Genomic DNA, 15898 nt, shown 5'->3' on the forward strand with positions numbered 1-15898 from the left:
CGACTAATTACTTGTAAACTAAATACGTCTACTACTCCTTAATAGTCCTTTTTTCAGCATTCCTTACATAAGCATATCTTTATATTGTATCACTATAGGTATAACTCCGTAGAAGATAGGTAAATAAAGTCTAGAAAAATGTGCGGATAATCAAGATTTATGCTCGAAATGATGGCGACATACCTTTGTCCTATACTCGTTTGATATTACACATATCAGTGAAAGAACAATACGCCTCTATACTATACTAAATTCTCTTTGCTTGTAGTCTCGTCCGTAATATACTTACAGATAGTTCTGAAATATTCATATTCCCTAGTGTTGTTTCATAATGACACGTTTTCGATTTCAACAGTAGAGTATGAGTCACATCAGTCAAATCTCCGCGACGTTTACAGTGACTAACGAAAATAACTCGTTAAGTGGCTATTTTCCCCTCATCTGACATCGACCTATTAACTTTTTATTTTTTTACAAACTCACGGACGTGCAGAATTTCTCCACAATGTGTGTCAGGGTGAAGTACCTGTAAATACACGCCTAAATCGTTAAATCATCCGTTCATGAATTAACAAGAAATAGCAGTGCTTAATTATGTGGTTTCTTTGGGAACAAATATAAGAAGGTGACATTAATTGTCGCACCTGTTCTTATTAAATGTATGAGTTTCCTTATAAGAAGCACACTAGCGTCTTTTGAGCGTCTAGTCAACGCTATGAAAAATGGCGTTGCTGCGCAGTTGCGCCGACGTTGCGTCGAGCAGCAGCCATTTGGCTATACGCCGACGCTCGGAAGACGCTAGTGTAGGGTGGCCCTCAGACACACTTCTCGGATTGCATCCTCATTGGAAGCAAATTTAAATACGTAAATATTTACGTCAAAATCACTTTGATCTATTGTAGTCTTGCTACATGACACCACACTTTTTTTACTTACAGTAAGTACCGTAAAATGGGGTGAGTAGGGATTACGAGGGCAGTTGGGTTATGAATGGGTTGAGGAGGGATGACAGAGGGGTGAGTTGGTTTTTACAGGCTACTGCTACGTAAATTATATATTCGAATAACAAATCAAGCTATCCCAAAGTGTCGATCCGACAATTTTCAAAACTCACCTTAGTAGGAAATCCCTCGTCACCCCGGGGTGAGCTGGGATTTCCTACTATTTCGTGTTTATCTCTAAAGTTATGAAATGAAACAACAAATTATCGTTGACAAACTAAAATTCATACATCCGGAATACTTTTTTTATATATAATACAATGTGCCACATATAAAAATAAACTTTTATCCAGGTTTGAACTTCGATTTCGTCCCTACTCACCCCATTTTACGGTACCTACTTAATAAGTTCACATTAGTCACAGGACTTCTTTATAATTCGGTCGGGAGAACGCAAAATTGAAAGTATGCATTTAGTAAGGTTTTATTTTTATTAGTAGCATCGAATGCAAGTGATAAATTAATCTGAATTGACGTTATATTTCTCAGATTGATCTAGAATATTACAGCCGCATACCGCTTCCAGGCCAAAGCAAATTCCAAGATTTACCTCTGATCTGCGATCCAAGGCATATATAACGTCGTCGCTACCATTTCCTGAGGTAAACATCACCTCACCACGTGCAGGCTCACATGTCCTTACGTCATGATGGGATGCTTCTGCTAATGGAGCCGGCGTTTGTCGTGATAACGTCAATCCACTGAATAGCCAACTGTCAACCTGGCTAAAACGGGCTTAATTAGACGAGTGACGTCAGTGGTATCATGGAGATTATCCAGCTTCTATATACTATCGCCAAATTAAACATGATAAAGTAAATTGCACTAAGAAGATAAAATCAAGTAAATTGCAAATTTTATTTGTAAAGAAAATAGTAAGTAAGTACTATTACCTAGTAAATCGTAAAAAGAAACAAAGCCTACGAAAAAGCCAATGAAACTTTCAGAATATTACTGGACCCATTGTTAGACTATTGATTTTAAAATAAATTAAAGGTAATTCTTGATATGGTTAAGGTTGATAGCTATCATTTATCATTCTTCAAATATTTAAATTAAGTAGCCATTAACGTGATTTATTCATTGCATTGAATGTTTATACTTTTAAAAGGCACCTGTTAAATGTATGATCTCTTCAAGATTACCAGCATTTGATTAGAGGTAATTCTTTGCGTTCAGTTTTATTTTGACGTCATAGCCATTAACCCCATCAGTTTCTGTTCTATAGGTAGAACGTATTAGAACAGATTTATCAATAATTTAAGCAATATAATATGAAGGTTTTACTACATACCTACTTTTTGTAATTTTAGATTTATTTGGATCTTCAGAATGCTTGAAATTTACAGAATAAATGGTTAGGCATCAATTCGGATGTAAGATTGGTTGTAAAGGTTTAATGTATCAAACAACATACAGTCTGGGCTCCCATCCAACGTGAAAAACAGGTCTAGGTCGGATTGAAGACAGCTATTAGCTACACACATTGCAACAAAATGTGCTTAAGTGTTAACACTGTTGTTGTGTTAAATATCATTTGCATAGCTTCATTGTAAATATTTTTTTATATTCATTTTCTTTTTCGTAAATATTGCCATATATTCAAAAAAATCACCGTCGATAATCAATCAATTATGCAGCGTATCGTGCTTTTACCTTACCATTATGTCAATGTGACTCACCCTGAACAAACACCTCTGCTATACTTAGAAAGGTAGGTATCGGTTACAACGGTGGATCGGCCTTCTAAAAAAATTACCTACGCATAGCAACTTAGCAACTAGTTCTTTTCACACTCCCACTTTCAAAACGACTATTGATTTAGTGAATAATGAGTATGGTGACATAAATATAACAAGACAAAATGCCACTACCATTTATAGTTGTCGAGAAAATAACAACACGTGCCTACACAATCATCAATTGTGATTGTCTTATTTATGTCTTATGTTATTTCTATTCTATCTTTGGAATTTGTTTAGGTACATAATTCCTAACTTTGTACGATGGACAAAGTAACAGCTTTTCAAACATTTTAGAATTTAGTGGCATCACACGCTTTTCATTAGCTTGCTTCACGTGATGAAGTCATCACTAGATAATAACCTTAATTAACCAGTATTTTAAAATGGCACTCAGAATGTTGCACTTTCTGTTTTATGGCCAAATTTGCATAGACCTTCATTAAACTCTCATGCGAGATCATAAAAATCCTAATGGGCCTTTGCAAAGTCCTCGCTTGAGGCGGCCCACGGAAGAACGATTGTATTTATATTTTAATAGTTCAGCTTTGATTGATGGTCAGTAGTTAATCAAGTTTGATTAGAACGTATCGTATGTACACTAAGCGAAATGTACATTGTAAATGTAGTCGAATTTACTGTCGTTGAAAGGGTCAACTAATTTAAACTTTGAGCCAGTCTCCAAGTGGCTACGCTCGACATGAAGTATACGACATACTCATTTGTTTAATGTCTGTTGGAACAATGGGAGTGAACGAGTGAAGCTTCTTGATTATTCTAGGCACACATGTTACTTTTAACCATTGAACACACCATTGGTTTTCTACAGAAGTGTTTCTTAACAGTCGTTAAGTGCCTTTATTTTTCACTTTGTGCGAGTCTGCTAATTCTGTCAATATACTTACATTAGTTATTTTTAGGAGTTGTGACGTACCTAATCATGAGTGTAAGGCAACATGTATAAGTAGATTTATACATGTAACAAATTGACATCCTAATACTTTTCACGAGTAGATATTTATCTTTATCTATTATCCATATTAGCGATAACAAAACACTTTATTACACAGTTAGCGCTTGTAATACTGGTGCAGTGAACGTGTCAAAAATTATTATGAAATTACATTCGGAACATTAAATTGCGTCATAGTGACCATATAAAACAGTGACAAAAATGGCGCAAACGCATACACAGTGCAAAATGGATCACAATTACAAATTGGAGAAGAAATATCTCGAGATGAAGCGGCTAGTGATAGAAAAGACAGAAGAATTGAAACGTAGGGATAAAATTATCGCTCTCCTTGAAAATGAAATAGATGAAAGAGATGCTACAATAAGATATTTGAAAAATGAAATTGACAAATTCAGACAAGTTGTTAAGCCTTTGACTAGACAGATAATAGACAGTCATAGAAATGGAACAGACGGCGATGAAGATGGATTTGTGATGAAAACGCCGGGCGTGGAAAATACTAGAGTGTTGCCACTTATTGAGCCCCGGCTCAAAAGAACCGCCATATCAGCTGAGCCGTTGTCATCTCTCACTCAAGACAATGAGATGAAATTAGTCAAGATACCCAAAAGCAGCAAGTGAGTATTGCTTAAAAGAACTAACCTTTTAAAAATTAGTGTCGAGCTGTTTTTTGAAACAATTTTACAAAGCATTTTTAGCTCGACCGTAAGTGTATGTATAGGTACTTGCAATAAGGATTCATCGTCGTGTTAAAGTAAACAATTTAATTTTAACGACGGGTCATTGACAGGTCGAAAGTGTCGCTACGGCTAATTTTGTCTGATATATATTTGTAATATGTGTACGTACATATTACAAATATATATCATACCTACGTACATGGATTGAACGGAATTTCCTGTAGTTGGCTATTAACTAAATATCTTCTAGCTTAATATATTCTAGCCACCCAGAGGTCTGTTATAAAAGTCTTATATTCCATTGTGTTTTGAATCTGTATTTTGTATCCTTAAAATTGCATGTCTTGGCAAATTTCAAACCTATCTAGAACCTAAAAAATTGCAAGCACGTACGATCTAGGTTATTTTTTTATTAATTTTAAGCGAGAATTATTTTTTCCATCTGTTGTTTTTTCCAAGTTACAAGACTGCAATATGTTTGCCATTGTCGGTCAGTGAATGTCATAAAGTAGGTACCAATATTCATAGTGCGACTGAAACTTTGTAGCGATTTTTTTTTATATAATAAGTAAATTTAATGTAGGTGTAAAAGCATTAATTTGACGTTTGAAATATGAGAATTATGATTATCAACAAAATCAAGCATAACCAATTATTTTTATAGATATTTTTGTTAAAATATCGAAGATCTTGCCAAAGAATTAACATTTTACAAGAGATCGAATAACATTTATCAGCTCTCCTTTTTTTCATAGATTGGTTAACAATTGTTTAATATTTACAATTAACAATTTTTTCACAATAAACGCGTTGTTAGTTAACATAAATTTTAGTTCGCTAGTTATATACTACTATATACTCCAATGCGAACTAAAATTTATGTTAACTATACTAACTATATACTAGTATATACTCCAATGCGAACTAAAATTTATGTTAACTAACAACGCGTTTATTGAGAAAAAAAAATAAACGTCTGGGTTATCTGACGGCAAATATCTTACACTTAAACTTAAATACGATTAGGTCCCGTTGTACAATTTAATAATGGGCAAATATCTTGCCGTTACCCACTAAAGGGTTAAGAGATGTTTAGTCGAGCAAAATATACATAAATATGAAGATCTGACACATACGAACAGCAACTCCCAAACCAATTTTGTACAAATTGATCTAATTATAAAGCGAACCAAAATGACAAAAACTACAATAGACTTACGTTTACAGGCGCTTTACCTACTTTGTTTCCGTAAACGTGTTAAAACTAATAAAAGAAACATAAAACCCATTTGAAATTGTCAATTGGTGTCTACCAATATCTATACAAATTAGAATATAACTTTAGGCATATCCTTATTACTTTATAACTTTTCGCGCTTATTGAGTAACAATAAATTATAAATTTGCGCATAAATATTGTCTGGATAGAAGTCAATAGGTAGGTACCTATATTTATTTTTAATTCTATACTAGAAGGTTAGCAGTACCTATCGGTAACTATACAGGTAAATACATATAAAATTAGAATTACATATTTGTAAAGTAGTGTAAAACCTTGTTTATCTGATATCGCTAATAAGTTACACAAAATAACAGTTTTTGACTTTGATTCACCAAATATGGCATACAGTATGTACCTACCTCCATAGTCCATATAGATATAGCTAGTTCGCATTAGCATAACCATTAAGTATAGATTTAATTGGTCTACTCATGAGTTCACCCTGTCAATACAGTCATCCATCAAACTGATTGAATTTCACAGTAAGCATGTGCATGGAACCGTCCAAGGCCAACATGTGTTAGCCGGGGTACCTTGGCTGAACCCATTTGGTATAATTGCGAACGGGGCGAACCTCAAGTTTGTCCTCGCCATCGGCTGTGTCACGATTGATGATATAAATCATAGGCCATATACGGTGGCATCGTTTGTCGTAGATGCATTTCGTTAAAACAAATACGTAGTTATTTGTTTTTTTTTTGGTTATTTGCTAATACACATACATACATACCATCACATACACTGTACATTGACATATTATTATTTATTATCACTACACCTTATAAAACAAAGTCTCCCGCCGCGTCTGTCTGTTTGTGTGTTTGTATGTTCGCGATAAACTCATAAACTACTGAACGGATTTTCATGCGGTTTTCACCTATCGATAGAGTGATTCTTGAGGAAGGTTTGGGTGTATAATTTGTTTAGGTTTTGTGTAACCCGTGCGAAGCCGGTGCGGGTCGCTAGTTTTAAATAAAATTAAGTTCTCAGCCGCTTTCCTTTAAGGAAAATAGGCCAACAAACATAGTTTGATGACAATCATGACTCTTTAGCTTCCTAATGTTATTTTTTAGGTCAGACTAGTAATATTCGACCTTACCACGTAATATCGTTTGTCGCTCCCATGCCGTGCACGTATAGGTACTTCCGAATATGACAAGCTATTGTTGTATTTTAACCGGTCGTTCTTGACCTTATCACGTCAACGCAAACATAAGAGTTCCGGTGGCTGAAATCGGAACTAACGTTGTCACGTACAATATGCAGTCTAGTTCAAAGGCAGTGGCGCCACGTTTTGCTGAATTGGTAAATGGCAAAAAACCAGTTGACTTAACTATGTAGTTGGTATGAATTTATTTTAAGGAATTAAGAATCAGTAGCACTAAAGCCACCAAACCATTTGTAAGTGAAACTAGTAACTAGAATTTTTATTAAAATTCCATTGTAAGTATGTGTTGTATTCGCGTAAAGGCCGTAGCAGTATAAAGGAAGAAAAAATGCCCTTCATAAAATCCAACGAACATATTTTTTCATTTAGACTTTCTTTAGACACTGTTGCCATTTGATTTTAACCATCAAACTAATATGACAGGCAGAACTTTAAATAAGGCTTTTGGAGTGGTCACTCCTTCAAAAATAAAAAATAAATTTTTTTTTGACTTACGTGTATTTTACAGAAATGTTAACGATGGAAATTAAATTTTCTTTCAGCAAGTAATGGTTGTGAATGATAAATTTTTGTATCCAGTGACATGTAACGAAGCCATACGATAAATAAATAATAATAATGATGTCGTAATTTTATTTTTATGACAAAATTATGTTATCATTCGCGAAAGATAAGTATTTTACGTTCGATTGAAAGTTTATTTTACGAGAAACTGCTATTTATCAACGAATGTTTTATTGGAGGATTGACGATATCTGATAAAAGAGAGGAAATGTACAAAAATGTAACACTTAAATAGGTACTTAAAAAGGCTGTTTCAACATTGAAAGCCAACATAATACTTAACGTGTTTTTCGTACCTAAAAGTCTTTTTACCTAGGTATAAACTAAAACCGATTTACTTAATCACGTCACGTCATAAGTATTTTTAAAACTCGATGGGTACGCTGACAGGTACTTTATACCCCTGGGGGTGGGGGCCTAGCCAAGGTAACAATTGGACATTGACAAACGCCAAATGTAAAAAAAATCTATCGTGGAGACGGGTGCTACGAAAAGGCACTTGTCAATTTCCATCCATAATTTAAGTTCCGATTGGCGTTTACTATCGACGATGGTCACTTGGCTAGGCCCCCAGATATTATTTAACAGACGAATCCAGCAGACGTCTCGGTGTAAATGTCACAGGCAAATTGTAAGAATCCGCCGTTTACAAACGGCGTCGTCATTTCAAATCCTACACCGGAACATGCGACACAACTGAAAACCGCCGTGTCGCCGAAATAATTTTTAGCTTGTAAGTATTTTATATGTATGTTAGTTTGTAAGATATGTATGTATCTGTGGGCCTTAGTTGCCTGGTAATAAATGATATTTAATTTAATAAAATTTATTTTTTTAATTTACAAACGTGAAGCCGTTTGTAAATTAACGACGCCGTTTGTAAACAGCGGATTCTTACAAAATGCCTGCGATATAAACACAACTTTAAACGCTAGCCTCGCCCGCTCGAGGCGAATAATATAAGAGAAGTAATATTTTAGCCCATTAGAGGTATATACCTTATCTCGGCAATCAGGATAGCCTAGAAGTCGTTACGCCTAACAGACTATCATTAGAGCCATGATCTTTTCATAAATCTGTCTTCTAGTTTATGAGGGACTTAAAGGTTATCCTTGTTAAGCCTATTACTGATGTTGCTCGGAACTTAATGGTCTCACGTAATGTTTGACATCTGACCATTAACTACTGATGTATGTATGTACCGCTTTCTGCTGCAAGCCGGTAATTATTGGCTGAATGATAGACTATGAGCCTTGGGTTAATAAATTTAGCACCTTTTAAGTGTAATTGTATAAAATTGCAGGTTGCTCAGCGTCTATAAATACTTTACTGAGTGTTAATTCAAGAAAACGTGACCAATATCGTAATGCGCTTTATCAAAAAAATTCAAAAGGAAACACGAGGTATTTACTATTTACCAAATACCGTACAAACTATGTTTACATAAATGCAGAATGAAGGTGTCAGCTGCAGAGACATTTGACCGTTTTGCATAATTGTTTGCAGCAGGGTCAGGTACCTATATCTGAAGCCGACTGTACAAAACGCTACAAATTATAAAAGAAAAAATCGTTATATATTGTGTCCGACAGAAACCAGATATTTATTCCGATACCTGCCGAAGCCGAAACTTCGGTTGCACACTTGCGTAAGGCGCGGCCGAAAGGTTCTGCAGTTTTTGGCCGGAACTGAAACCAAAAGTTCGATCGGACATTACGAGTAGTTGTTTTATGACTTTTCTGGTTGTAGGTATTGTTTATAATTATTAGTCTCTGGTATTCTTTTTTTAAATTTTATAATTTTACATCCTTTGCGTTGGTGCTGTCTGTCTATACTTTTAATTTACAAACGAGTGTTAAGTAGAGTATAAGTAGCCGCAAATTGGATAATCATATTACCTTTGTAGGTACATTATTATTTAGCATCGATTAGGTAACCGAGAAATGTTTTTACCCCAACGGCTATGAATAGTATTTATGAATTGACTGTCGGAAGAATTACCTGGGTAGTTTGCAGCAAGTCAGAAATCATACCATAGGCAACTCAAATTTCGATAAATGCGATAATTTGTAGATAAATACATGTAATACTTATTATCTATTGATATATGAAAATTTCTTATTATTATTTATTGATTAAAATAGATTTAAAACTGCAAAAGGGTTTCCCGTCATTTTATAGCACAGATACATTATCTTATCTTATAGGTATTTTAAAGTAAGCTTAATTCGATTACGATTCGGATAGACAGATAAATACTAAGTACTAATTTTATCCGTATGACTATTATGAATAAACATAGCAATATCTTCCTCATTCATTGAATGATAAACCCAGTGTTTGGGGATGGTAAATTGATAATGCGTTTATTATTAACTTAAACCGATACGTATTGCCTAAGAAAATAATTTCTCTTAACTCTTACTTTTTCGATTGCAGATCTCGGGAACTCATCAAGAGCGCGATACTAGACAATGACTTCATGAAGAACCTTGAGATGACGCAGATCCGCGAGATCGTGGACTGCATGTATCCAGTGGAATATGCCGCGGGTAGCCTCATCATCAAGGAGGGAGATGTCGGCAGCATCGTGTATGTTATGGAAGGTAAAATATAACATCACTTAACTTTTACTTTTTTGAAGCCATCTAGCGGCGAGTAGTATAACTAATATACGTACGTGCTTCCATCTATTAGCTCGTCGCTAAATCATGTAACGCAAGTTGCACAGCTTACCAACAGTGGCTCTAGTTTGGCTATTCGCCGCTAGAGGGCGCTGTTATCAAAATTATTTATAGGTGGGTTTAGTTTTGTTTGCGTAGTATGTATGTATGTATGGCGTCAGTAATGAAGTCTGCAGTTGGTTTTTCGGATTCTGTAACATATTTACAAATGTTATAATCTTTAAACAAAATAATAATAATTTGATCGAAATTTGAAAATAATATACAGCGTATAATAGTAGCGTACTAGAGTATTACTTGCATTAGTCCAGCGGTCTCCAAACTTTTTTAGCTGAGGGCCATATTGCGCCTCAGATACTTTCGAGCGGGCCACCGTCGGTTTTTGCACCGGGGGAGGGTGTCTGGTTGCTGCTGTTAGGAACAGTTCCACTCTCAATGAATGCTGAACCCCTGGAGCCTGGCTCCCGCGGGCCGGACAGTGGGCACTCGCTTTGGGTGTCGGCGGGCCGGATAGGAACGCGTCGCTGGCCGGGGTTTGGAGACCCCTGCATTAGTCTATCGATGACAAAAAATATATATTTAGGTACGAATTATATAGGTATATACCTACTAAATAAAATATACCTTCATGATATTCGTACTTAGAAATATATGGATATGATCCCGACAATAGAATGCTGTTGTTATTAAAGTATAATAATACCGTGTATAAAGACTAAAAGTAGCAATTTTTACTTTTGTGGACTTCAACGTATAGGCTTGATTCTCCATTTTTTTATATTCAATAAAAACTCAACTAGTATCAAGTAAACATAAACATGAACACGTTAAGAACCAGGTACTTTCCCTGAGTGGTGTGCGAGAAAGCGGAAAAGCAGGCGATTTTCCTGCGGCGGCTCGGAACTAGCGGAACTAGTTTTCCGCCGTGCGATACCGAATGCTTTCGTACCTAATTAGGAACTTGGCAAATTGTTGTACTTACTGTAAAAAATGTTTTGTCAAACTAGTGATTGAATGTAAGTAGGTAATATTTATAGTCCGGAGAAAATATTTAGCACATTAGCTAGGCTAATTAATTAGTGTTGTTAACTGTGTTGTTGTTTTATTAGGTATTAATTTGTAACCATTGGTTACAAAATACTCACTAGCTCTAAAAGGGCCTACCGCGAAAAAGGAAAATCGTCATTTCCGTATCTGCCTCTCCATCGCTCGAATATTATGCAAGAGCGATAGAGCCTCTATTTTCGCCGGTAATTACCTATCTAATATGATAATGATTACCTAATGATTCATAAAATATTAACTATGAATATGGGCTTTATGATGTAATCAATAGTTCAGAGCCAGACAGCATCATGGTTTCTTATAAATTATAACATTCTGCACTGCAACGTAATATTGAATCTAACAAGAAAAACAAAACACGATGAAACGAAAAAGCACGACAGATATTATACCTACCTAAGTACCTACCTGTTTAGCCTACTTATTTTATTATTACATATTAATATTACCTAGTTCAAACCCCGGTTCGTACCAATGAGTTTTTCGGAACTAATGTACGGAATATCAGTTGATTTGTACCAGTCGCTTTTCGGTGAAGGAAAACATCGTGAGGAAACCGGACTAATCCCAATAAGGCTTAGTTTACCCTCTGGGTTGGAAGGTCAGATGGCAGTCGCTTCCGTAAAAACTAGTGCCTACGTCAATTCTTGGGATTAGTTGTCAAGCGGACCCCAGGCTCCCATGAGCCGTGGCAAAATGCCGGGATAACGCGAGGAAGAAGAAGAAGATTAATATTACCTACTTAGTTTAGGTAGAGCACTTGTCGGGTTAAATGTTATATTATATGATCATTTATTGATAAGAAATATTTTTACATATCATGTCTTAATGCCAAATTTATCCTCAATGTTATACGTATTTACTTAATAAAATATACAATTGCATGCTACTCCAAATCACGTGTTACCGCATACTTAGGACACTTAGGTACAGCTCTACAAAATAAATATAATATGAAATAAATTGCTTTTTTTACGCGGAACGCGAGTCCTAGTCAATTGTTATGATTTATTATGATTGACAACAATAGTTATTTGTTCGCTTCCGTTATTTACAAAATATTTATGTTAAATAAAATAATATTAGACTTGTCCTAGTTGTCCTTGTTACACCCGGATATGTCATTGTCATTACCGATCAAGCCAAGTCGGAGTCATCAATAAACATGAAATTCAGTAAGGTTAAACAAAGAGACGAAGTTGTATGAGTCAAGGATACATGGCTCACATAGCTGACTCAACGCGACATTGCATACTAGTAAAGTAACACATGTATCAATCAGTATATTGAAACTTAATTTTTGTCATATTTGAACGGGTATTTACGTGCTATAATGTGGTATATATTGGCTATGCGCGACCTGCGTGGTATGGAACTGTAGGAACGCGGACAGGACCCAGATTATTATATTTCCGACAATTATTCTGTCATATATCCGCCGGGTGTGGGAATTTCTTAGGCACACCGCCACTATATGGATGTTAATTAATAATTACCGATGAAATAATAATATTGCTTATCTTCTTTCTAATATTAAAAATTCCTCATTAAGGATTGGGTCAGACATAGATCAAAGTTCGTTTGTCACTCCTGTGGGCAATAGTTCCTTAAGTAATGATTTAATAACACAGGAAATAACCTCGATAACCCTTTTGCTTTATGGTAATAAGCGTTCAATAAAAAAATTGTCTTATAGCTTATACTTTGGGTTGGATTTCTATAAAATAACAATGTGTCTGACTGTGTCGCTGGCTTTAGCTCGTCGGTCATCAAATCACCATTAAACCTTTATACTCGTAGTAAAATGCAAAACGAATAAAAAAGTGTAATACTTATAGGCTAAACCACAACCAGCTCTAATGTGTTGAAAGTTTTGGATGTGTTCTGTTTTATGATTCATGTCTATCATAAATCACAGTGATCATAAGTCAAAAAAAAATCCAAAAGAAATATATGAACCAACTATCCAGGTAAATTTCAAAATTGTTGTAGGTTGTATATTAATAATTAAACTGATTTCATTGTGAGCGAAAACTGGTCCGTTTATGTGGTTTTTTTCCTTACACAAAGGAACGAATTAAATAAAAATAACGAAATAAATAAATGTCTTAAAAATGATTTTTTTTTGTGTATCGTCCACGGACAATTTAGGTTTATCAGTTTTTTTATATAACATATGTTAGTTTTGACGGTAAACTGTAGAGTTAGATTTTGCCGTCGGATTAGCTCTAATGCGTGAAAAATACACACATTTATTTTTTTTGTCTTTATTTTCTTGTATTTGTGTGGTTTTCCAAATCAATTTGCCTAAACGACACTATTAGTTAACTACTTCTATATGTACATAAATAACTTTATGTACATATAGAAGTATCATGTGTTTATATATACATATAAACACATGATACGCTGCATATCTCTTTCGTTTTCACTCAAAAGAAACTTAGAAAAAGCAGAAAGTATATAAGAACGTTAATAGCGCACTTAGGCATTAATGTGTAAGTTTACGCACAGGCAAGTCACGCAAATTATCAGCCACGTGCCATAAACCGCTGTATTATCAACTCAAATAGTTGGGCATTATCCCATCGGCCACCGTAAACATGACTTCACACAAATTACAAGTGATCGGCAGAATGGCTACACTTTCACTTACTGTTTTCCATGAATCAGTTAAGTATTCAAAAATGATAATTTGTATTATAAATAAGCTAATCTGTATCTAAGCAACTGCATTTAGTTATGAACGAGACATTTGACCTTCCATTAAGGCCAAGTCCTTAAATTAGACTATAATAAATTGATCATCTATAGACCTAGGTAATTCATTAATTAATTATGGGCTAACTCTATTCGCACGCGACAGGCTTAGCCGGCTATTTTCAAAAATACCCCGCTTTGAAAAGTTATCCTAATGCCCCTTAAATAAAGAATATTTTGTTATTGTAGCGTAACCTGGCCTTAAATGCAAGTATCGGAATAGAATCGAGATCCAATGACGTCACCCTTTCTGTTTCTGTTGAAGTTTGTTGGTCGACTAGTCGGTAAAAACTTGGCAAGGTCTCGATCTCGGACGGCAAGGCCAATCACGCATTGTCACTAGAAGTTTTTGCTGACGATAGCGTAATAGGGGCTTGACAATGAAATGCAATATCTATTTACGTTTAGGGAAACCAATCGAGTATCCGTTTTATTTGAGAAATCGGAATTTAAAGTAATATGAGACGTGCATAATGATCACGGGACGCGATGAAAAGACCCCTATATTCTCTATATCGCAATATCATTAATATAATTGCCTCTCATACTGCATCTATATTTCATGCGTAGTCATAAACAAAGTCCGAGCAAGTCTAGGTCTTGATTTGTAGCAATCATTACATGTAGTTAAGTTATACAAGAAAAATGTTTATTACCGCTTAGGTTATCCAATAGGTCAATGTTTTATAAAGTACAGTTATTTGAACTTCCCACATATACAATTTAGGCAAACACGAGTGTGGTGATGTCATGTGTGTTTGTTTTAATATTGTAGTCACTTAATTTTGTTCTCTGAACCGAAATTATGTTATATCTGTATTGTAGAGAGGTGTTTCAAAACGTGGTATTCTGTAGAATCGTGGGCAATAGGCAATTTTCAAGTAAGTTCCACTTGCTTGAGGCGAGAACGTTGGGCAATAAAATAACATTACTACGGCCTTAATGTTCCCCAAGCTTTAAGTTTATTGTCTGAAATTCTGTTTCGAGAAGCACTTCTGTTCATAAAATAGGTGTTTTGTTATCGAGAGATTGTTTTTAAACAGAAAATGGCCTATGTCCCTTATCAGGGTGAAGAATTTAAAAGAATCTTAGCTAAATCGATTCTGTTTTTGCGGGCTAAAATTGAATGTTACATTCATCAAACTTGTTAGAACACTTTTCCAACACTGATTTACAAATTCACACATATTGCTCATGCCTTTAATATAATAATAATCGTCGAATGTCTAGAGCTCAATTTTTTGTAAGAATCGATGAGTACGGTGACGGTGAACGATGCTAAATTAAATCTAGTTCATAATTCTTCTTGCATCTAAAACGTCAACATTGAACAAGAGAAAATCTTCGCGTGATAGCGGACCATAACTCTGCATCGGCATTTTAACTTTTTCACCGGAAAGATCATTAATCTTGGCACTGTTTCTAGATCAATTAGTATCCATTACACGTTCTAATTCCTAGGTAAGTGCCGGAAAATAAAACGGTCTAGGCCAAAAGTCCCCTCGTTATCAAAGTCTCTGTCCATTCGTGCACATCTATGTACGTATTTATAATCATTCGTTTCTTTCGGATCGTCTTCTACGCATTCTGACGATTAATCTATCCACATCACGCGATCTCTCTCGACAATGTTAATCGGATACTTTCGGATACGCGAATGCAAATGGTTGTTTAGTTCACCTGATTTCTGCTTCAGACTTTATTAAGTCAATAACCGTGAACATATGTAACTTATAAGTTTAGCAATGTTAAATTATTGTTAATTAATCCGGATAAAAACGTTGATAATTACTGAACTTGCATTAAAGATCATTTTCTGTCGAAAAATCAACCAAGGACGCTCTACTTTCAATTTTGGTACCATGCAATGTAATACGCAGTTTCAACTAAATGAGCAATTGAGCACTTAGGACCTAAATTTTATTTCTGATGATCACTTACTTTAAAAAGGTCACCGGTTTAAATCGTCATCCATA

The 15898-nt window shown here is 35.0% G+C and overlaps 1 protein-coding gene across 2 annotated transcripts in view; it reads left to right on the forward strand.

Annotated features, from left to right (window-relative positions):
• LOC134797520 (cGMP-dependent protein kinase, isozyme 2 forms cD4/T1/T3A/T3B) overlaps positions 1-15898 on the forward strand; it is a 92596-nt gene that overhangs the window by 37686 nt on the left and 39012 nt on the right. The window contains exons 2-3 of one of the 2 annotated variants that reach the window (XM_063769771.1): positions 3814-4336; positions 9853-10019. In XM_063769771.1, coding sequence (XP_063625841.1) covers positions 3918-4336; positions 9853-10019 — 586 coding nt within the window. In that variant the 5' untranslated portion in view covers positions 3814-3917. The remainder of the gene's footprint in view (positions 1-3813; positions 4337-9852; positions 10020-15898) is intronic. The other variant, XM_063769770.1, reaches the window with a different exon arrangement.

This window comes from Cydia splendana, chromosome 15 (genome assembly GCF_910591565.1).
Source record: "Cydia splendana chromosome 15, ilCydSple1.2, whole genome shotgun sequence".
NCBI classification, from domain to species: Eukaryota; Metazoa; Arthropoda; class Insecta; order Lepidoptera; family Tortricidae; genus Cydia; species Cydia splendana.